At 35.8% G+C, this 22084-nt stretch overlaps 2 protein-coding genes across 9 annotated transcripts in view; one reads left to right on the top strand and one right to left on the bottom strand.

The window, feature by feature from the left end:
• Positions 1-5377: 5377 nt before the first annotated feature.
• Positions 5378-16892, top strand: LOC124165779 (metaxin-2-like). Of its 6 annotated transcripts, XR_006866316.1 has the most exons (9): positions 5378-5681; positions 6033-6200; positions 6286-6455; positions 6576-6740; positions 6840-6916; positions 8383-8759; positions 11880-12090; positions 16050-16179; positions 16707-16892. XR_006866316.1 is itself a non-coding variant. In XM_046543274.1 (6 exons), the coding sequence occupies exons 1-6, from the start codon at positions 5501-5503 to the stop codon at positions 8606-8608; spliced, it is 987 nt and encodes a 328-aa protein (XP_046399230.1). In that variant the 5' UTR covers positions 5378-5500; the 3' UTR covers positions 8609-9184. The 6 variants fall into 6 exon arrangements, 1 of the variants encoding a protein (XP_046399230.1); XR_006866317.1 differs by lacking the exon at positions 11880-12090; XR_006866315.1 differs by lacking the exons at positions 16050-16179; positions 16707-16892 and adding an exon at positions 9333-9409 and having other exon boundaries at positions 11880-13397.
• Positions 9707-22084, bottom strand: part of LOC124165778 (cuticlin-4) — a 261659-nt gene continuing 249281 nt past the window's right edge. For all 3 annotated transcript variants that reach the window (XM_046543272.1, XM_046543270.1, XM_046543273.1), the window contains 5 exons: positions 20145-20284; positions 18733-19065; positions 16699-16861; positions 15940-16143; positions 9707-13968 (listed from right to left, as the gene is read on the bottom strand). In XM_046543272.1, coding sequence (XP_046399228.1) covers positions 13735-13968; positions 15940-16143; positions 16699-16861; positions 18733-19065; positions 20145-20284 — 1074 coding nt within the window. In that variant the 3' untranslated portion in view covers positions 9707-13734. The remainder of the gene's footprint in view (positions 13969-15939; positions 16144-16698; positions 16862-18732; positions 19066-20144; positions 20285-22084) is intronic.

Consider the following 22084-nt stretch of genomic DNA (forward strand, 5'->3'; position numbering starts at 1 on the left):
ATTTGAACACCATTATGGATGCAATAGTAGCTTAATCCGTGCAGGTTTTAATTACAATGTAGTGTGGTGTTATCGTTTGAACAATTGGGCAATCCATTTCAAATCACCCAGGCCATGTTTCTCAACATTTTGAATTGCCCTGATTTTTTAATCATTGGTTCCCTACAAGACAATCACAAAACACCATTTGAAAAAAATTTAGAAGCCATACTTTTCTTGGCTGCCATTTTTAATAGGGCGGCTGGGCATATTTTTATGAAAAACTTGGTTTGCATAAAGTTAATTTTCAAAGCTATTTTAAAAGAGATAAGAACGATTAAAAAAAACCACGAAAAGAACTTTTCGAAACCATTTTATTAATTTTTCTATGATAAAATACAGTCAGTCAAAATCTTTCCATAAAAACTCGGGAAAAATTTTTCAATACTAACTTTTTAACGCCATAAATTTTTATGAAGGAAATGAGACTTACTAATAAAATGTTATTTCTGAGTTGAATACTTAAAAAACTACTTGCAGTATAAGTTATAGCACTGCAAATGCACTCCTTTTCTTCTAGAGCTTGTCAAACAATGATGAAAGCCTTTTAAAGTCGATATTCGCAGGTCAATATCTAAAAAGGGACTGAATGAAAGCAGGTGAAAATTTTAAAGAATGTTCTTTTTACACAAATAAATATCTCTAGGGTCATTCCACATCAATTCAACCTAAGAAAAATCACTTTCTCACCCACCATCTCAGATTTTGATGAAACTTGGCTTGTTTGTTTTACCCATGAAGATGAGTCACCATACCAGATTTTAACACTCTACCTCTTACCGTTTCCTTTTTATAGCCTTTTAAAATTTTGCATTTCCGAAAATTCTAACCTATGGATATCGCAAAATGGAGGACGCTTACGTTTCGAAAATTATTTGTAACTTTTTTGTTTACCATTAAATCTCCATGAAAATTTATAGGCTTATTCTTAAAACAATGAAGAATATAGAAAAAATACCTCAAACCTCTAAGTTAACCTACTAGGGCTGAAAAAAAATATTTTGTTTGCATCTTTGTATTTTTTTTAAACGAAGACATAGTTTAGCGTAAAATTAAATATCATCAAAAGGGTATGTAATAATCACAAAAACTTTTTTTCTAAATAATCCTTACTAAATGGGCTATCAAATGATGAAAAAATATTAATGGGGTTTTGATTCCTTTGCTGAGTTTCATTGCATTATATATTAGGTTTCCAATTTATTTTTTCCGTCCAATTTTACTGAACAATAAGGATTTCCAGGGATTATAATGATCTTTAGGCTTGCACTATTATTAAGGATATCTGAAGGTATATTTTATTATTCAATTTATAACATCATATTTTAACCTGTATCATCTTGTTCAAAGAACTTAATTTCAAACAAACTCAAAAATTAAAAATAAACAATAGGTGTTAACTCACCTATATAAACTATTTAATATTTCAAACATCTTAATCACATTCCAAATTTTACAGGAAACATTTAATGGAGTTTTGAAAATTTCTCTTCAATTGAGCTGACACATTTTTCTGGAAACCTATAGGTCCTTCCGGTCGAAGTGTAAGGAAGATCAACAATTGCAAGTACATAAGGTATCGGCATGGTGCAAATGTCCTCTCGCTTTGGCCATTGAAATGATGGTGATGGCCCTGCAGGATGCATAAATTGAACAGTCACATCACCTTCTTCTTTATTCACTTCAGTTATGATTCCAAAGTACCATAGATTATCATATTTACAAGCCACGTAGCATGATGGATTCAAATTTTCTTCTGTCACGAATGATGTTGATTTATTCCTCAAGTTAAACGTGAGGGCAGGTTTCTCATCGGAACTGATCCTCCTTGCTTCCAAGTTCCCTGAACTGTCTATCGGCTTAAAGTTATGGAAGCTTCTGGTTCCAGGGACTGTTTGTATGTCCTCAAAGCATTTTTCTAAGTCAGAACGTGTCTTAAGCATATCGTCTTTAGAAATAGAATAAAAATTAACTTTTGTAATGTTTGATTTACAAAACTCGTACAAATGTGATGGAGACAGAATCTGATTTCCAAGAGGTCTCTGAAGACTTTCCTTTCTTGCCAACCTTTTCACGGTGCCTCCAATTCCATCGCATTCAGTCTTCCCATGGCTAGTTGCAAAAAACGACCACTGTGCCTTGATCTTAAAATCTTGTTCATGCAAGCAGAGGTTGATAAAATTAAATTAATTTTTATTTTGGCCTGCACAGCCATCACTGAAGTAGTGAATCTCTGTTACATGTGAATAATTTTCTTTAACGTACTCTGTCACAATTTCTTGCATTTTGTAGACCATACAAACATCATGTTTCATGTCATCGGATATTATACAAAGAGACAAGACTAACCTTTCATTTACAACACTGCTTAGGTTAACTATAATAGGGTGTACAGTGCAGGAGTCAGATGTCCAGTGGTATCCCTGGGCTTCATCCTGGATAGTGAACGAGTAATTTTCACTGAAGTCCAATGACACTACAGCAATGTTTCCATTGGAAGATTCCTTTAGTGTTTTGAAAAACTTTGATTGCGACTTAGCAATGAAGGAGTGGGGAACAAGTTTTTCCTATTTGGATGTTAGGTCTTCAATATAGTCTTCAATTTTTGCTGTTTGAGTAATCATTTGAGTTCTGTCGGTTGAAAACCACTGATTAAATTCAATTGTGTCGTCTTCGTCATAATCTTCAAATTTTGTAAGTAAAAAACTTGTTAGATTTTCCTTTGGTGGGCATAGGCTACAGTGCCTTAACATACATTCTCGACTTGGGTTTTCACATACCAACATTTTTGTCAGGTCTTTGTAGTTTTCTTCAAAGTGTGCTGCATGAATTAATAATATTACGTTCTGATGAATAGTGCAGACACATACTGAGTGGGTGCCGCTGGCACCTGCTAAAACACACAATTTCGGGCGAAGAGAGCAGAACTTAGAAAAACCAACTTTAATTGCTGGATGCTCTTTTTTAAAATTTGAATAAAGTTCACGTAGGTTGCCTAAAACCAACCGTTTTCTTTCATATTGTTTTTTCCCTATGCTCACAACATCTTTGATCCCGGGCAAAACTCCAGACTGCTCATCACTTTGAAAATATTGTTTTACCAACTCAACAACTTCAGGTTTAAGTTGTTTCCCTCTTTTTGAGTCTGGTTCTGCTAGCAAGCCTTTTTCCTTTAAAAGTTTCTGTGCTTGACGTACCGAATAATCTGAAACCTGAAAAGTGTCTTTAATTTTTTGCCTAGACCAGTCTAGTGATGCTGGTATAGTCAGTAGCTGAATCTGTTTTTTCTTTGTTGTTAAATGTAGATTGTCCTTTATGTTATTAATTAGCTTGTCCATGTCTGCAGCCTTTTCTTCTACAGTCTTTTCTAAATTTTTTTTATCTAAAGGCACTTCAACATCAAGAACTAACTCAATTTTCTTCTTCACATTTTTCTGCAAATTTTCAAGTTTGACTTTGGCGTAATTTGGTTTACTGTGCTCATTTAGTGTATGAAATTTCAAGGGCGAGCAACCTACTTCTGTTAATGATGTATTTAAAGAAGAAATTGCCTCTTCTTTTTGCAAATCAAGATAAGGTTTGTCATTCTCTTCGCAATGTTCACTGTCACTATCATTTCCATCATCAGTGAGTTGGGTTTTAAACAAGGTTTTACGACAGGAGACACATAGTTTTTCTCCTGGTTTTATTTTGAACCCCTTTGAAATTGATACTTTGCTTTGCTGTACAGTGACTACTCTCAGTGTTTTTGTTATTGGTTTCTTATGTTTCTTGTATGGATCACAGCATTTCTTTTGTAAAAATACATATTTATTCAAGTAATAATATTTATGGTGAAAACAAATTGACCCCCCATCATCCTCTTTCCCAGTCCTTAGTTTAATTAGATTGATTTCTTCTTCGGAGCGGAGCCGCTATCTGTTCAGAATAGCCCTGTTGAGATACCCATGGATAGTTTGGAATATTAAAAACAATAAAAAAACCCTATTAAATTTGTTATTATCAAATCTTGTACTGATATAAAGTTGAAGCTTTCTTTAATAGAATGTCTGGCTCTTTATCAAATTCTAGTGTAAAAATATATACTTCTAGGACATGGTAAAATCGGTAAAACCGAAATGTTACAACTTATATTCAACATAATAAAACACAACAAAGGTGTCAAAACCCCATTAATATTTTTTCATCATTTGATAGCCCATTTAGTAAGGATTATTTAGAAAAAAAAGTTTTTGTGATTATTACATACCCTTTTGATGATATTTAATTTTACGCTAAACTATGTCTTCGTTTAAAAAAAATACAAAGATGCAAACAAAATATTTTTTTTCAGCCCTAGTAGGTTAACTTAGAGGTTTGAGGTATTTTTTCTATATTCTTCATTGTTTTAAGAATAAGCCTATAAATTTTCATGGAGATTTAATGGTAAACAAAAAAGTTACAAATAATTTTCGAAACGTAAGCGTCCTCCATTTTGCGATATCCATAGGTTAGAATTTTCGGAAATGCAAAACTTTAAAAGGCTATAAAAAGGAAACGGTAAGAGGTAGAGTGTTAAAATTTGGTATGGTGACTCATCTTCATAGGTAAAACAAACAAGCCAAGTTTCATCAAAATCTGAGATGCTGGGTGAGATGGCCTGGTTGAACTGACATGGAATTACCCTATAAGGAAATAGAAAAATGGCAAATGGACCATTATACACTCAGGAGAAAGAATAATTTGGTCTATCAGCATACAACCATGCCTTCCCTCAAACATAAAAACACCAGCACTTCACAACATCTTCCTCAAAAGCCACTAAACATGAACATATCTTGGTGAGCATAGGCCCTCAGACCCTTCAAAAATATGCAAGATTTTTAACAAGATTTAAATTCAATGTGATTTCCAAATACAAAATTGAGGAAATGTTTGCAAAAATGAGGCCTTAAGCACAGTCTTCTTGGGACTGTGCCCTAAGGCGACCCTACAATGATAACAGGTGGGAAGGAATTCCATTAAATACTTATTATCCATTAGAAATCAAACTCAACTCCCTACAATTTGGTACATTCCAGCCACGATGGACTTCATTGCAAACTCCAGTACACTAAAAAAGGTTATTAATACGAACTCCCAAAAATTTATACTAAAGTACAGGATACAAAGGCACTCAGCTTTATAAAATACACAATTGTGGGGACAACACATACATCACACACAGAAAAGAAATACATATCGGAGAAATTATGGGCGTGACAACATAAATGCAACCTCAAATTTGATCCAAATGAAATATCCCTACCTACCTTACTTGGCTGTATCTCCCCAAGACCCTTGTATCCGTGGTAACATCACCCTGAAGATCAATAATAATAGCATTTATGTAAAATTATTCTTCAACATTCATCACCAAAATCATGAAGATCGTTTGATTTCTCATAACATTGTAGATTCAAGACAAAATTTTTAGTAACTAATGGCCGACGACGAGGAAAATGCAGCTGAAGATGAACAACCACCGGAGGAAGAGCCCGAAGAACCTCAAGGGGAGCAGCCAGCAGAAATAGAAGATGAACAGGAAGAAGACGAGATTGATTTAAACAGCTGGGATTGCACAAATATTGCTGAAAACGGAAAGCAACCTATCTGTTTTCATTGTAATTATTTACTTCATGTAACTTAGGATTCCAATCTTGAATTCAATTCCAATTTTGGCACAAAAAATTAGTTCGTAAAATTAACACCAGAGGTCATAACGTAAGACAAATGAACCTGAAATTAGAGGCCAATTGAATGCAGAAATATGGTATTTTCGGCACAGAATAGAAATACACAATAGGACCACGTATATATAATAATTCGGTTTATAATTGACTAAATAATGCCTTCAGTGAGGCTGCAGGATTCATTAGTATCTGGAATAGGTGGTAGAAACTTCTTGTGCTTTTTGGATATGCTTATTGTGTGAAGTGAATTACTGAGTTAATTTTGTGTATATTTCTTTTCAGACGATGAGCGCTGGCAGGATGATATTCATTTATACGAGCCATACGAAGTTGAGCAAGCTTTACCGACAGATTATGCCAATTGCTTGGCGGTGCAGGCATATTTGAAAATGTGTAAATTAAATTTTACAGTAGAAATGAGGGGTAATGCCGAGTTTATGTCACCCTCAGGTTAGCTCCGGTGCGCATTGTATTCCATGTTCAGTTGTGCTGCATTTTAAATTCGAATTTTATATTTTTGGTGTTTTTTGGACAGGTCAAGTGCCTTTCATCAAATGTGGATCATTTGTTGTATCAGAACTAGACCCCATTGTTGCATTTTTCGCTCATAAAGATGTTAGCCTTTCTAACAGCTTGAGTGATAAAGAAAAAGGTGACATGCGAGCATATATGTCTCTTGTGAACAATGTATTAACCAACGCGGAGGTAAGCAAAGCTAAAGCATTATGCGACATCTCAGTTTACCGTAATTTGTTTACCAATATTTTCAAACGCCCTTAACGATGTACATAACCTTGCTGACTGTTTTTTTTTCTTCTCCTCAAGCAATATGTCCTGTGGAATATTCCAGAAGTCCTAAACAGTGTTACGAAAACTCGATATGGCTCAGTGTATCCTTGGCCTCTAGATTTTTTCATGTGCCTGCGCAAACGGTGGCAGTGTATGTCCCGTCTTCGAGTCTATGGGTGGTGGTGTAAATCTCAGGCAGATGTGCGTATGATGTTTATTTTTAAACGTTTTTGCCAATATTTTTTTAATGATATGTTAGTCGTTGAAATTGCGGTTTCTTATTGTAACTTTTCGTTGTAGGTGTATGAGGACGTTGAAAAATGCTGTAATTCCTTGGCCAGCCGACTGGGAGAAGGACCATATTTTTTTGGGGGAAAGTAAGTTCAAGCTTGAATTTGAAGGGCAAGAAGCTCTAAATGAAATCTATATAGGGAGAATGATCACGTGTATTCACTACTGGTGGTTATATAATGCCATAGCAACGTCCTTTCTTCTTCGGTTTGCTGGGATTGCCTATGTTATTAATTTAAACGCTTTGTTATTGCTCGATGTATCAATTTTATGCAATTTAACAAATTTTTTATGCAGAGCTGGGTTTGAACTCCCAAGGTTATGTGCGAGCTCATTTAACAGATTTCTTGTGATTTGTATCTGACATCGAGATATTAGAAGCTCTTCTCTTAGAAACACGCTAATGTTTTCTACTTCCTCTTCTAATGAAAAGTTCCCTTGATGATATGATACCTTGTATGATAATGTTTATTAATTAATACAATTATTGTAAGTTTTGAATTAGGATAGCCTTCAGTTAATGCTAACTATGGTGTCATCATCATAGTTGCAAACAAACATGTTTGAACAGCAGTTTTTAGGTATTGATGATTGATTTTTAGGTATTGAGTATATTAACCAAGGACTAAAACCATGTAGGTAAAGGATTGTTGAGATACAAACATCTTTAATGTATTATGGTAGATTATGTTGCATCAAGAGGACTTTGTTGTTGAAGAGGGAGGAATATTTCAGGAATTATTCTTGAATCCGCCATCTGGTTAGGTTTTCCATGGACGAAATTGCGATGCTTGACTCCTGATTGAATTCCTGCAACTGTGCAGTATGCTTTCCAAGCAGATCATAAGGGATATTGTCTCGACTCCTCACATTTTATAACAGTCACTCATTTAATGCAAAACTCTTCGGCTTTAAATTATTTTAAAAGTAATAAATCACTGTTAAATTAATACATAGTTTCATAATATGTGGTTGAATTGGTGTATGATGCTGTTTTTATAATGTGTTGTACCAAAGTCAGTGAATTTTGCCTGTGTCATTCGTCAGCGTAAGTGGCTAACCTACTTTGGCTTGGCTGAACTTTGCAGTGGTGCATTGTAATGGCCATTTGATTTGCAAAATATTATTGGCAAGACTTAATTTCATCAGATGTAATAAATTGCAATGTTCAAAAGTTGTACTTTTAAAGTAGTAGTATGCATTCCATGAAGGGAATATTCGAGCCGAGGGAATTGCCAGATAATTTTTTAATGAAATTGCTGGGAAGGAGGAGAGGGGGGGGGGGTGAACTCCTTGAAATCACTGGCTATGGCTGTGAACACATCTACAGGGCTATTCAATGTATTTATTTATGTACAATTATGAATATTTGTTATCACTAGCATGAAGTTAGGCAGTCTTTTTCTCCTTAATTTATATCGTTATTGATTTAAATTGGATGCTATTTCTCTAAATGTTTTCCGATAAAAATTTTTTCAAATGCTTTTCTTTTGAAAATTGGTGATTGGATTGGTTCTAGGTATTGTTTTTCACCCAGAGTTTTCTATTGCAGACCAACTGAGCTGGATGCACTGGTATTCGGTCATGTGTACACCCTCTTGAGCACTCCTCTTCCTGATAATCGATTAGCATCAATCGTCCACAATTTTCCGCAGCTAACCAAACTGTCTGATCGTATTGAAAAAGAATACTTTGCAAACAGCCTGTCCAATTCTCCTTCGAATGCACCGGAACCTGTTCCCGACGAAGAGGCTGAGGTAGTTGAAGATGAAGAGTAGTGCCTTGTTAATAACTTGAGTGTTTGAAAATACATCATGTAGACAGGAAAATTGCAGTGGGAAGAAATGCTTTGTGGCCTCAGTGGTGATTCTAGCTAACATAGAATAGTGATGAAGGCATTGTACTACTTGCTGGTTTGTGCAAGGTCAGGTATGTTTTACATTGGAAGGAATCAATTTGTTGCCCTCCAATTTGTTATATCTGAAAAAAATTATTGAGACCTTAGATGTATGTATTTATTAATCGTCTGAAATCCTGGATTTTCCCGTCAGTTGCACACCAAGTGAAATTTTGATTTGACTTTGACAATATTTCAGTTTAAAATCTGATTTGACTTCAGCTCCTTCCTGGTGTTAGAAAAGGAATACTTGCTGCATTTGAAACTGTCATTTTCAAACTTGCACAAAGAAATTGATCATTATCATTACTATCACCCTGGGTCTGATTAAATTGTTTCCATAGCTACCATCCTTGACTTTCATGCCTGTACATACATTATTGTTCTATTCATGTATCAAGGTTCATTTCTAGTCCAGGCCAGATGTTTCTTTCATTAAAATATTTATTGAAGAAAATTCTCTTTCTTACTTTATTCATTTGACAAATTTCCCTGTTTTGTTATATTTTCCTGGTATTTTAATGCTAGTAGGTTTCCAAATGGAAGGGAATGTGAATGAGAGGAAAGATGTAATTTTGAAGCAGTGATTTTTATTCCGGTTGTAGGTAATTGAAATCTTATGTCAAGCTAATGGTTAAAAATTGGTCCAAGTTATGCCAAGCATCCTCAATTTTAGTTCCAGGTAATTTGGATGTAAAATATTTAGAAATAAACAGTAATAGGAAACAGAAATAACTTATGCTTTTCTCAGTTTGATATTTCTGTTAAAATTAATACCAAGATATTTCTTTGTGAAGGAAAAATAGAAATTTACAGAAATTTGGTTTTAATGTGGTATTTAATATTTTAAAAGTCCTGTTTTTTTAAAACCTAAATGTCCTTTCATTCCTCATGTTTAGGGAAGCAGGATTGGAAATCCCTAAAGTACAAAATTATTTCAGGGTATGAAGGGCAGCATGAACATGAATCAAAATACATATACATTAAAAAGCACCAATTTTATTAATATTACTAAGGACATAATTAATTTGTTATTTCATAAAATAGGGGGTGTGGTATCACATAGGCTCTGAGAACTTAGTTCATCAGCCTGTAAAAAAAACAAACACTCATTACTGGAAGTATATGACATATCTCACACAGGATGCCATTAATACCTTTTTTTTGCTCGAAATTTCCAAGTTTAAGGATTCTTACTAGAATTGGTCGATACATGGATTAGAGTTTGCTTATGAAGATCGAGCCTTAATGATCAGCATTCTTTTGGTTAATTTTGAACCTTTTACAAGAATTGTATGGCAGACTACACGCATACAGAACAAAGATTTTAAAAAGTTGTATTTAAAGGTTTTACAATCTTATTATTACATTTTCATAGTTTTTTAACCTTTTGACTGCCAACAAATGTTCATAATTATACTAAGAGTACATTTGCCATTAGCTTTTAGAGCTTAGTCATACAAATCACATACATGCATTGGCTCTGCTTGTGCAGGCCAGAAGTATGAACGCAAGGCCCGAGAGCCATTTTGAATCCTGGAGTGAGACATTGGGCAATACATATATACTTATAAGATCACTATAAATTCAAATAAGTACTTAGCAGCTTCCATGGACATCACAAGTTTAAATTTGACATTTGAGAAGTAAAAAAGAAATATGTACTGAGAATAAATTTAAAGTGAGTAAAGGGCTTGCACCGCGCAAGCACAACTAATGAATGGCTGCAAAATGGCTAGATGGAAATTTTTAAGTAGTAGTCTTCATTGGAAGAAATAATGATAACATTCAGGCACCCCATTATAGTTCACATTTAGTTCTGCACTCGAAACGTACATTGATAACGTTTAAAAATAACTTGATCAAATAATGCCACCTATGGCTAAATCCCCTTATCCTCGCATACGGACTGTTCTTTTCAATGGATGTGGCAGAGGTCCAGAGCTCCATTTAGTGAGCTTCCCATAGCATGAGTTGAAAAATATATTTTGATCCAACTCATTGGCTATATAATTGGCAGTAACTGTACAAGGTCAATGAAACTGTAAACCAGTGCCACCAACTTTATACACACGACTGACTTGTCATCAGTCTTCAGAACATCCGTAGTGCTGGAGCATGCATTAAAGCAACATACCAATTGCTTCTTCTGTTACTAAAAATAATTCCAATAACTGTGGAAATATGTTAACATTCAACATTGCTTTTTAATCTTTTTCCTTTTGAATGTGATGAAATAATGATACGATTTATTATACAGTATAGATATTTTTCAAAATAATTTCCTAATTGTAAATGGAAGACCATTTATCACCTAATTTTCACCCTTAAAATGCTCAGGTAAAATTTCAAAGTTGTGATGATTTTGATCAGCATATACATAGTTTAAAAGTAACATCTCTAAACAGAAATCATATTTTCAATAATTAGCTAATTATTAAAATGATATTATTGAGTGATAAAGGCCTAAGATTTTTTCCCATCTATTGATGTGTAACTACATGCATCACTGCTTTTGCCACTTTAATTCACTTTCCCTGTTTTAAGTAGATGATTCAATGTTCACTTATGAACTGAGAGTAGATCATTTGAATATCTAATAATTAAAAACAATACGGAAAATCTGAATTCTAGCAACAATGTATGGCAATATAAACATTTTTTAAAGTGGAGGATATGATTTGTTGTTATTAAAAAGGCAGAGATTTGCGCATTAAATGGTTACTATGTGCACATTTAAGACAGGTGGCTCCAATCACTGTGTTTATTCAACAATGGTCTGACATTGCGCTCAAAGATAACAATACGCTGTAAAACTACTTTAAAGTATGATCTGAATGCATTACTCATTTCCCTGGATTTTAGCATAAAACAAAAACAGAGTAATCTAATCGTATAAAAATTTACTTTTAGGTATCTAAAATAAAAAGCAGGCAAAGGTCAAACTCATTTTTCTCTGAACTAACATAATCTCAGTCATAGCCTTGTCAAACATATGGAGTATCCTGTGAAATGTCAATAAAATTATACACCAGTATTCTTCTACATAGATTATATTTAGGACAGTAAGTCAATAATTGATTTGAAATAAATCGAGAAAAAGTTTTAAGTACAAAAACCTTATTTCTTAAAAGTATTTATGCACATTTCAGGGTCAAATGGATTTGTGAATGGGTGCACTGGGACTGCAGTCTGAGGAGAGAGAGAGAGAGAGTTCAACTGGGCGACACCCCCTGTCATTAAAAATACCCACTCTTAGCTGCAGCTAAGAGTAGAGAGTCTCACGACTGTTGATGGCCCTCCGAATTGTGTCCTCTGGCTTTATACGAATGCTAATGTTTGCGCTAAAGGGAAAGGATGAAGGTATCAATATGATGATATACTCCCTGAACTAACTCATAACATACCAAAATTATTTGGTCATTGATTGGCATTTGTGAATACGTACCAGACCATTGTTAAAATCGGGAGCAATCAAATGCCACCTTCATTTGTTCAGCAATTGCATTCTATGTCCATTACATATTTCCATTTGCCCACTTACACAGATATTTTTTCAGGGACTATTGCACTCACTCTTAACCTCTACTGATGGCAAGGAGATGATTATACTGGTTGATAAACTAAGTCGCATATACATGGCCACGGAGGCAAGCGTCCGTCCTGTTAATATTCTTGTAGCACCATATTGAATTGTGTTGGAATTATTGGCTGTCTTCAAGTATAAAAATCTTGCCATTATTCTCCTGACCCTGCCTTGCTCATACATGAAAATAAAGTACCTACTTATAAGTTATTCAATAGCAGAGGGCGTCATAACATTAGAAAATTTAATATTTACATTCAGCCATTGAAAAATTTGGATGGATTTGGGATTTATAGTAAGAGGAGGCTGGAATCTAGGAACAACATTTATATTGACATTTAAAAAGCATGCCAAATTTTAAATATGCCCTGTGCACTTTGCTCCTATGTCAAGTCGCATCTGTACTAGGCTTCAAACCTAAATAGAGGTAAAAAAGTATCCATGTGATAATTAGGCAAAATGGCTTCACAAAACCATATATGTATGTATTGTGCTCTGCACAACAGTAAATACAAATATTAATGATTGGTTCAGGTTATGTATGATGAAGTAGATTAAATATGCTATCTAAATGAAAGTAATGAAAGCAATCAGATGGACTGCCCAAGAGGATGAATTCGATGCATTACAGGATTAAACAGGGTGGGGCTTTGATTAGCCGCTATTAATTATTATCCAATAGAATGTTATTATGAAGGAATAAAAAAAATAAGGCCTCAGAAAAGGCGTACAATATCGATTGGTATTCTCCCCCAATCTTAAGATACAAAACCTTTAGACTTTATAAGAGCACTTACCACATATACCTCCAGATATCTTCATAGAGACAATATGAAAGCTCTTTCAAGTCACTTAAATTTGTAGAAATGCACCCATGACTTGATTATCAGTTGTAGGTATTCCTATGTTCTAGGAAAGGTTTGAAAGCTAAATTCAAACTTTGAAACTAGCTCCTACAATTTTTCACATTATTTTTTGCCTACTATTAAGAAATATCTCATTGCAGACATGCTTTTTTTGAGGTCTTGCTTATTCAGTCACTGTTTATCAAAATCTCTTGATTTTTCATATTTCCTGGACTAGAGCAGGGGACAAAAAATTGAGGTTTATCCGCAATATTTCTTAAAAAAAGTGACTAATCAGTCTCTCAGATTATGTTGCTAACTACTTTCTGTTACCTTGCAGACTTTCATTTTGTGGCGATTCATAAAGAAGTTCCAATATTGCCGCCAACACCCATTACTCATCTGGGCAATCAAAGAGCTGTGATATAATGTGGCAATATTATCACGTCACCATTCTGTTGGCACCTTTTTTAAGTTCACCAAACTTTGTGATGTCTTTCGACCAGAAATGGCATTCCTTTCTCCTCTCTTTAGTCCATTTCTCACACGCTTTCAAACGCAATCTGAGCAGCTCCATTAACTGCTGTGGCTGTAAGCAGTGTTGGTGTATGGGCCACTGTAAATGGAACTTCCGCTGCCTCCTATTGTGGACTCTCCGGCCTTCCCTCGCCTTCTTCCACGCCTCCTACGACGAGTGACGATGATGAGAACTGCAGCCAGGACAGCCAGCATCAGAAGGAGACCTGCTATGGCTATCCCAATTGCAAAAGATCTCTGAGAGATGCAAATGCTGTCAGGGTCATCAGGGGTCTATGTGAAAAGAAAAATATACATAAATATTTTTGAGAATGACCCCAAAACTTAAGATGGCGAAAACATGCAACAATCCCACCCGATCTTCCCATGCAACCATTAACTTGTTCATCCCTTTTGCTGCCATCAGGATGATATGTCAGCCTAGCTTCATACAGTGATAATAATTTGTTATTTTTACCTCAATAAAAATAATTTCAACCCCTATAATTCTACAATGGTTACAAGCCCCTAACTTGTCTGCAGCCCTGGGAAGAATAAAACTAGCTAGGTGAAATAATTAAGAATCTAGAATCTTAAAAACTTATGAATAAATCTTTAGAATTCTTTGCACATGCGGCTTTAAATGAGCTGTCAGTGATAGGGTGAATATTAAGAGAGAAGGAAGTTTTGAGAGCCAATACACTGCTCAATGTTGTGAACCATTGCATTTAGAGCTAACCCAGTCAGTGCTTCTCTCCAAAGATTGATTTGGGATCATGAGGGTCGAGCTCAAGCAGAACTGCCAAAGGTGGGTAATTATCAGAGGGTAATGGAGTCAGTTCCTTTCCCAGGGCTTTTGGAGGATTTTTTTGGTGGTGCATGGAGGCTTACGACAAATTTGAATCCAGGATCCGCAAGGATCAAGAGCCACACACACACACACCTAATTTAGTTGATGAATTTTCTCTGAGATTCTTGAAGAAAAATAACCTTCCCACTACGGTAATACATCACCGAGACAGGCTAAATACTTCTTCGAACTACGAGGAAAATGAATTATTATTTAAGTATACCGGAACTAGCCACGGTGATAACTTTTACGGAGTCACCCGCAAAGCACAAATTGTGCGAAAAATCCACAGAGGAAAAATCATTCGCCTTGACCGGGATTCGAACCCGGATCCCTCGATTTCCGTCCAAGTGCTTTAGCCAGTTAAGCTACCGAGGCGTCATTTCGACTCCGTAAAAGTTATCATTGTCGCTAGTCCCGGGTATATTTAAATAAGTCTAGAGCGAACACCTCTCGTGTTCAAAGTTTGGGCTTTGCTCTCCGGCTGTGGCACCATGTGCACGACCTGGACTGCTAGTCGCATAACATGCTCAGTGGTCCATACCATCTTGTCCGGTACAGTCCACAAATTTCCACAGGCGAGAATGAAGCCTCGGTAGCTTAACTGGCTAAAGCACTCGGCCGGAAATCGAGGGATTTGGGTTCGAATCCCAGTCAAGGCGAATGATTTTTCCTCTGTGGATTTTTCGCACAGAAAACGAATTCTAAGAGATGAGAAGTATTTCAATATTCAACGCTATTTTCCTAAAAAGTTTTAGAGACTGAACATTTGTCTTATGATAAAATTTTTTTTTTTTAAGATATCATCCAAAAGCAATTATGCAGTCCCTCTGACGATTATGTAAAGTCAGAAAAAATAGGGGGAGTGGGGAAGGCATAACCATTCATCCATCCATGCATTTCATCAATAACAATTCAGTCAGCCATTGTTGAAAAAAATCTGCTCAAGGAATACACTGCCTCAAAAAACTTAAGATGAGTTCTGAAATAATACAATTTAAAACAAATATCTGAAACATTAATTATCCCCTGAGAATCTAACTGCATATGCATATTTTGGGTGTCAGTGGAGAAAAAAATGAAAGGAAGGGAGAAAAGTCCACAATCAAGTGAGAAATGAAGGTAACTTAACAGGACAAAGCATTTGGGGACGTTGGATGATCCATGACTCAAACTGAATCCTCAAATTGGATCATTAGATACCATTTTGGTTTCAATTATGTATAACAAACACATATGATTATACAGGAATAGTCCGTAGAGATTACAGTAATAGTGTAACATCCAAGAAAACTTACAATTTTCTGGTTATCACTCTATTCAATCATCCAGCAATATAATTAAGAAAGACCATTAAAATCAGTGTGATACGATAATTAAAATATTTATGGAAAAAAATAAATCTTTTGACTAACTTTTTCCTTAGCGACTCCAGAATCTGAAGCAGCGGGGTCAAGACCCCCACGGCCTCCAGCATCAGTTGCTTCGTTGACATATAGCCCACTGTAGACTTCTATCGTTGCAGGGCTGCTTCCATCGTCTTTCCCGATATCCGATGTAGCTCCTTCGACCTGAGGCACGGCTTCACGACGGTTCCTGCTTGTGTCACATCTGGGAGGCTGAAATGAGAAAATTCACCATGCAGCTCGACAAAGGTATACATAGAATAATCCAATGCATACTAATAAGTCAAAAACATATGTAATAGTACATATGTACCCCCAAATTTAACTCAAAAGTACCCATAAACAATATCACGAGTACCATGCCTATATACAGCAATTGTTCCATTTAGCAAATAATCATTCACGATCATCCTTCTACAAGTTGTTTGTGATTGGTTGAATGTAAATCAAGTTCATGGTAATGTATTAATAAAAGACACGCATTAGCTTTAAACACCAAATCGAATGGAAAGGTACACGCAAGCATTAAGCATTCACTCTCATTTTATTTTCACTTGTTACTTAATTTTTTTTTGTCAACAGTTAGTCTTCTCTGATTAAATTCTGTCAGTTTTTTGTGATATTATAAACATCGGCTAGTCAAAGATTCTTTAATTTACCCAGATAATTTTATTTTGACATATCATCTGAACAATAAAATCTCTGTTATGCATGAAGTATATTTCATTCAATGTAATTTATTTTTCATGCTGGATTGGCCATTCTTACCACATCAGCGCATCCTCCTCCAGACTTGATGCACAGCCTCACGTTGCACTGATAATAGACAGAAGCTGTGTATGGAAACTTGTGAGCCTGGAACCGTACATAAGCAGTGGTTTTCGCTGCATTGTACACAAACTGTCCCATGATTTCTCCATCCAATGGGCACCTGCAAAAATAATAAACAAAATATGTACATAGATAATTGGTTATACAAAATTAGAGATGGATGATTTTAGAGTTGCCAACGCTCTCGTATATTCTGTGACCTCCCTAATTCATAAAATTATTTCATCATCGTATCATTGGTATAATGACCATTCATGCTACCAAATATATGCTTCAATAAGATAGGTATATTTTTATGTCTTTGAATGCAGAATAATAAATTTTCTGTTCACAGGCTTAAAAATGCATGGTTTTCTAATAAACCTGACTTGAATTTTTTCAAAAGAAATTGGCAACCTTAAGTAATTTTTCACCACAATAATTCATAGTATATTAGGCATTCTTCTTCATTACAATTCCAGTTGAATAATTCACCAAAAATTGGGACCAATTGATAAATTCCGCAGCAATAATCACTATTTACTGAACAACAAAAAAGAAATTTGTAATTAAATTTCTTGTAATGAATCATGTCACTTTGTGCATCTCATAGAGGAAAAACTTATTTTAAAAAGAGGATGCTTATTACTTGCATGAAAATATTCATATTAGGCTAGTTTCCTTCATGAAAGAAAATGAAAGGCATTGATTGCGATTCGTTACCCACCATTAGTGTATTCATAATATACAAACTATTTGGTTTTAGATATCCTAGTTTAGACCAATATTAATGGTCAATTTTAACCTCATTTGAAAAAGGCTAGATTGGAGCCCATGCGATGTCACTCCATGTGATGTCACAGGGACCTAGATGCTACACGAGTAGATAGGAGTTTTACATCGTCTGAGATTAGCAATCCATGCATGCGGCACAGCGCTCAGGGAAACATCTCTTAATAATCACCTATTAAAACTGGCTAAGGTCAGAAAGTTTCCTTCATTTGATAAGGCATTAATAATCCTTATTTAAGCCAAGCGCTACCAGCTAGCAGGGTACTCTGCTACCGTATCAGCGCTATCCTGTGTCGTATCAGCGCTCAAAGCCTCGCACCTTGGTGGCCTCACATGGCGGCAGCCAGAACCAGAATGACGTCACATGGGCTTTTCCCAGCATTCATACTTAGGCGTCGCGTTTTCACATGCTTGAAAATTTTCACTTTTCATTTAATCGCGAAAAATAGATATCGTGATTAAAAATCGAAAAGCATGAAATATGTACTCCAGGAGTAAAAATCTTTCTATTTAGGCAATAAAAAAATAATAGGAAACCACCCTATTGATTTTACGAAATGGCACCCTCACCACCAAACTGAATATCATGGTGAACAGTGGATAATGCATTACCTGCATCTCAAGAATGGTGAGAGAGTGAAAGAATGATGCTATTTAGCACTCGTCCGTCTGCACCTTGAATATGCGACTAGTGTATGGGATCCAGTGCAGAAAGACTTAACCGCGAGCTAAATAAAATTCAAAGGAAGGCTGCGTGTTTCGTCAAAAACCGCTATGGGTGTACAGACAGCATTACGCAGATGTTAAGCAAATTATGCTGGGAGCTGCTGGAGACTCGGAGGCTGCATGCTAGGCTTAGATTGCTTGAACAATTGAGAATGGATATCTTTAAGAGCGACACAGAGAATATAATATTAGAGCCGCGATATATTTCCAGGTCCGATAGAAGTGATAAATTAAGAGAGATGTTTTGCCGAATGGATAGATATGGGAACTCATTTTTCCCCCGAACCATAAAGGACTTTAATAAATTCTAGTCCCAACTTCGTTAGAGAACTTCATTTTTTTATCTGTAAACGCCTGGTGTCCTAACAACCCCTGCCACACACCTTTTAGGTGGCTTGCGGGGTATTTATATGTAGATGTAGATGAAGAGTTGTTTTTCTTATGATTGTTCTGAAGAATCATGGATTTACTTACCCATCTGAATCAATAAGTTTCTGTTCACCCCAGCCGAGGCCGTCTCGAACCAAGCAGTCAGTCACCCAAATGCCGTAAGCAGGAATAGACGAGTCTTCTTCCTCTGATCCAACATCATTGCTTTTTAAAGCAGTACTCATGCTGTCCTCCTCTCCTGCTGCCTGCTCCTCCTCCACTTCTTCTTCTTCATCCTCAATGCTGATGACCAATGACAGAGGGTCACCAATCTTCACATTCTCAGCTATCCTCCTTGTTTCTGGATCGCCAGCAAAAATCTTCATGCTGCAGCCAGGCATTGGTGCCGTTGCAGATATTGGGGTTGTTCCCAGCATGCTGTGTGGATAAAGCCAACATTAACTCATCAATATAATGGAGAGAAAAGTAACATAGATAGAGTTGATTTTATAAATTGAGTCATTACCAAGTCATTGCGTATTATACTGAATTTTTTTTTTTAATGAGAGCCTAAGAAAATTTTACAACTACTAGTCATACCTATTAACTAACATTCACCACATAAATACAGTATTAGTATTTGATTTTTCAATACATCAAGTAACAAACATTTGCTCAGAATGTACTTCCGGCAACTGTGATAGCTTTAAAAGCAGTGCCGAAGTTGAACTGATGGTCATGGAATTGAGGAATTTTTGGAGGAATTTTTTTTATGGACTGAATTTTCAGAAATGATTACAATAACAATAAGCACAATCGTACAAGGTCATAACCTCTCTTTTAATGAATTGACGTGGATTAGCCTATCTTTAATAATTTCAATCAATATGAATGAATTATGCTTTGCAGGAATACATACTGCCATGGAGTTACTAGTTCATAAAAAAATTCAGCAACAAAGTCACAACTAGAGCTAGCAAAATCAGACCTAAGGCACTTTCACCCAGGTTTCCATTGCTTTCCATAGCCCTAGACGAGTTGGTGCCGTAGAGAATATTATTTACCCAGACCATTAAATGCCTTTGTTGACCCTAGACAGTGGTGCAGCGAGGGGGACTTTGGGGGGTAAACCCCTCCCCCCCCAGAGCTCAGAGAAATTTTTAAGTTTAATCCATTTTAATTAATTGGATTGATATTAATAATAGAATAGTGTAAGTATTAATAACATATCCCTCAGAAAGCCGCAAAACTCACCATTTTGAGCCATTTATCTTAAATTCCGCAATTTAATAATGTCGCACCTACCGCTTATCCTGGTGGGTATTCCATACCCCCACACACCCCGGTATTAGTTGCACCTAAACCCCCCCCCCCCCCCCCCAAGCCTTAATTCCTAAATGCGCCCCTGACCCTAGATAGATCATCAGGTCAAACAGCTTAGTGACAGCATTTGTCATAAGAATAGTACTGTATCCAGGGAATAGCAGCAATAGGAAATAATGATTTTTTCCTCTTACCTTACGTTGAAATGAGACAGAATGGTTTTGTCCTTCGTTTGATAGCGGCATCTGATGTGATATCCTCGACCCTGATTTGTGACAAGCTTCCTATGCGGCTGCACAACAATAGTATTGAAATACTCCACTCCACCATCAGACTGAAATAAAATAAAACTCGTGTTAAAATGCATGGTGAAACTCTAATTTCAGAACAATAGGGAAGGGTTTAAAAGGTTCTATCAAATACAGTAAATTATCGATAATCCGGAATGTGCGGGATAACAACAAGACATAATGATATTTCCGGCGAATAGATCAGTTACCTGAACGCAGGAAATACTGTAATACGGAAAATATTCTTTTCGGAACGTGCGTATAAGCGTCAGCGGAAATGAAACATTGTTGAGTTTGGGGTAAAGTAATGAGGACAACTTAATAAATTTCATAAATTTAATGATTAAAGACGGCATTAATAAACAGATTCAAAACATTTGAAAAAGTTCTACGTCCACAAATCACGAAGGTAAATAAATAGTGGAAGTACTCTTGATGACGCCAATAGCGGATACGCGCGCGCCCCCCTCCCCCCATTGCGGGTCCGCCCGTATTGCCGAATATTGCCAAACCACAATTGTATCTTTATTATATCATAAGATGGCATTGTCTTTTACATCTGTATAATCACTTTAAATAAAATTTTCTTATACTTTGCCTGTGACCTGATCGTCTTTTATTACGATAAAAGTAAAGACAACTCAAGATATATTTTGCGCCCCCCTTGAGTTTTTTCCGTAACCGCTACTGGATGACGCCCCCTGTGAATAGAAGGAAAATTGCACAACATTTAGACAATTCGACTGGAACATCAATATTTCACCTCTCCGTATTTTTCATCGTGAAGCTTTCGCAAACTCCATGCAATATTCATGGCCACTAGCATAATTTTATCGGTAAATAAATTCTCCGATCAGAAGTACTAATCCCACTTCGAATACGTTACCGAAAATAATGACCGATTTTGAAATTTAACTCTTATATTTGATATTAGTAGTCACAGTTAATCTTATAAGTGCGTAAAACGCAAGTATTTTGGAAACTACTTGGCATTAACTACTTAAACAATCTTCGAAAAGTACGCTTGAGTCATAGGAGAGAGGACCCTCAGGCTGTGGGCTTCGCGGCTGGGGTGTTAGATATTGAGAATGATAAGAAAATCATTTGAAAAATTTTCTATTGCCAAATTACACCTGCTTATTGCCTAACCTCCAGGACGTTCAAACGACCTAGTTCTCAGTTAATCAAGGGAAACTAAACACATTGAGGACAAAAATGTGCTGAGGAGACAAAAATTAAGGCTGAGACTGAGCTAACACATGAGGTTTTGCGTTTAAATTCGCCATAAAAAAATATACTTCAAAAGTAATGCCTTCCATGAAATTCCAATTATTATGATGACAGGCATGTTGAATTCTCAGTTAATCAAGGGAAACTAAACACATTGAGGACAAAAATGTGCTGAGGAGACAAAAATTAAGGCTGAGACTGAGCTAACACATGAGGTTTTGCGTTTAAATTCGCCATAAAAAAATATACTTCAAAAGTAATGCCTTCCATGAAATTCCAATTATTATGATGACAGGCATGTTGAATTTAATGATGTAATTATTAAAATAATCAAATTTTTATAATATATATTTTTTTTATATATAATTTAATAAATAATTGTAATCAAAACAAGACGATGCGCTAAGAGTCACTCCAAAGCAGATTCAGCCATAAATTTTGGGGGAAGGAGAAACTTCCTAGAAGCGTAGGCAAAACGAAATACATGACTATGAGCTAAATGAAGAATTGATTGAATGAAGAGGCATCTACGAGGAAAATTTGGGTTCCTAAAATTTTTTTCAAAAATGTTTCCATATCGATCGACAATTGAGGAGTGTCTCTACTTCATAGTG

Source organism: Ischnura elegans, chromosome 9 (genome assembly GCF_921293095.1).
Source record: "Ischnura elegans chromosome 9, ioIscEleg1.1, whole genome shotgun sequence".
Taxonomy (NCBI): Eukaryota; Metazoa; Arthropoda; class Insecta; order Odonata; family Coenagrionidae; genus Ischnura; species Ischnura elegans.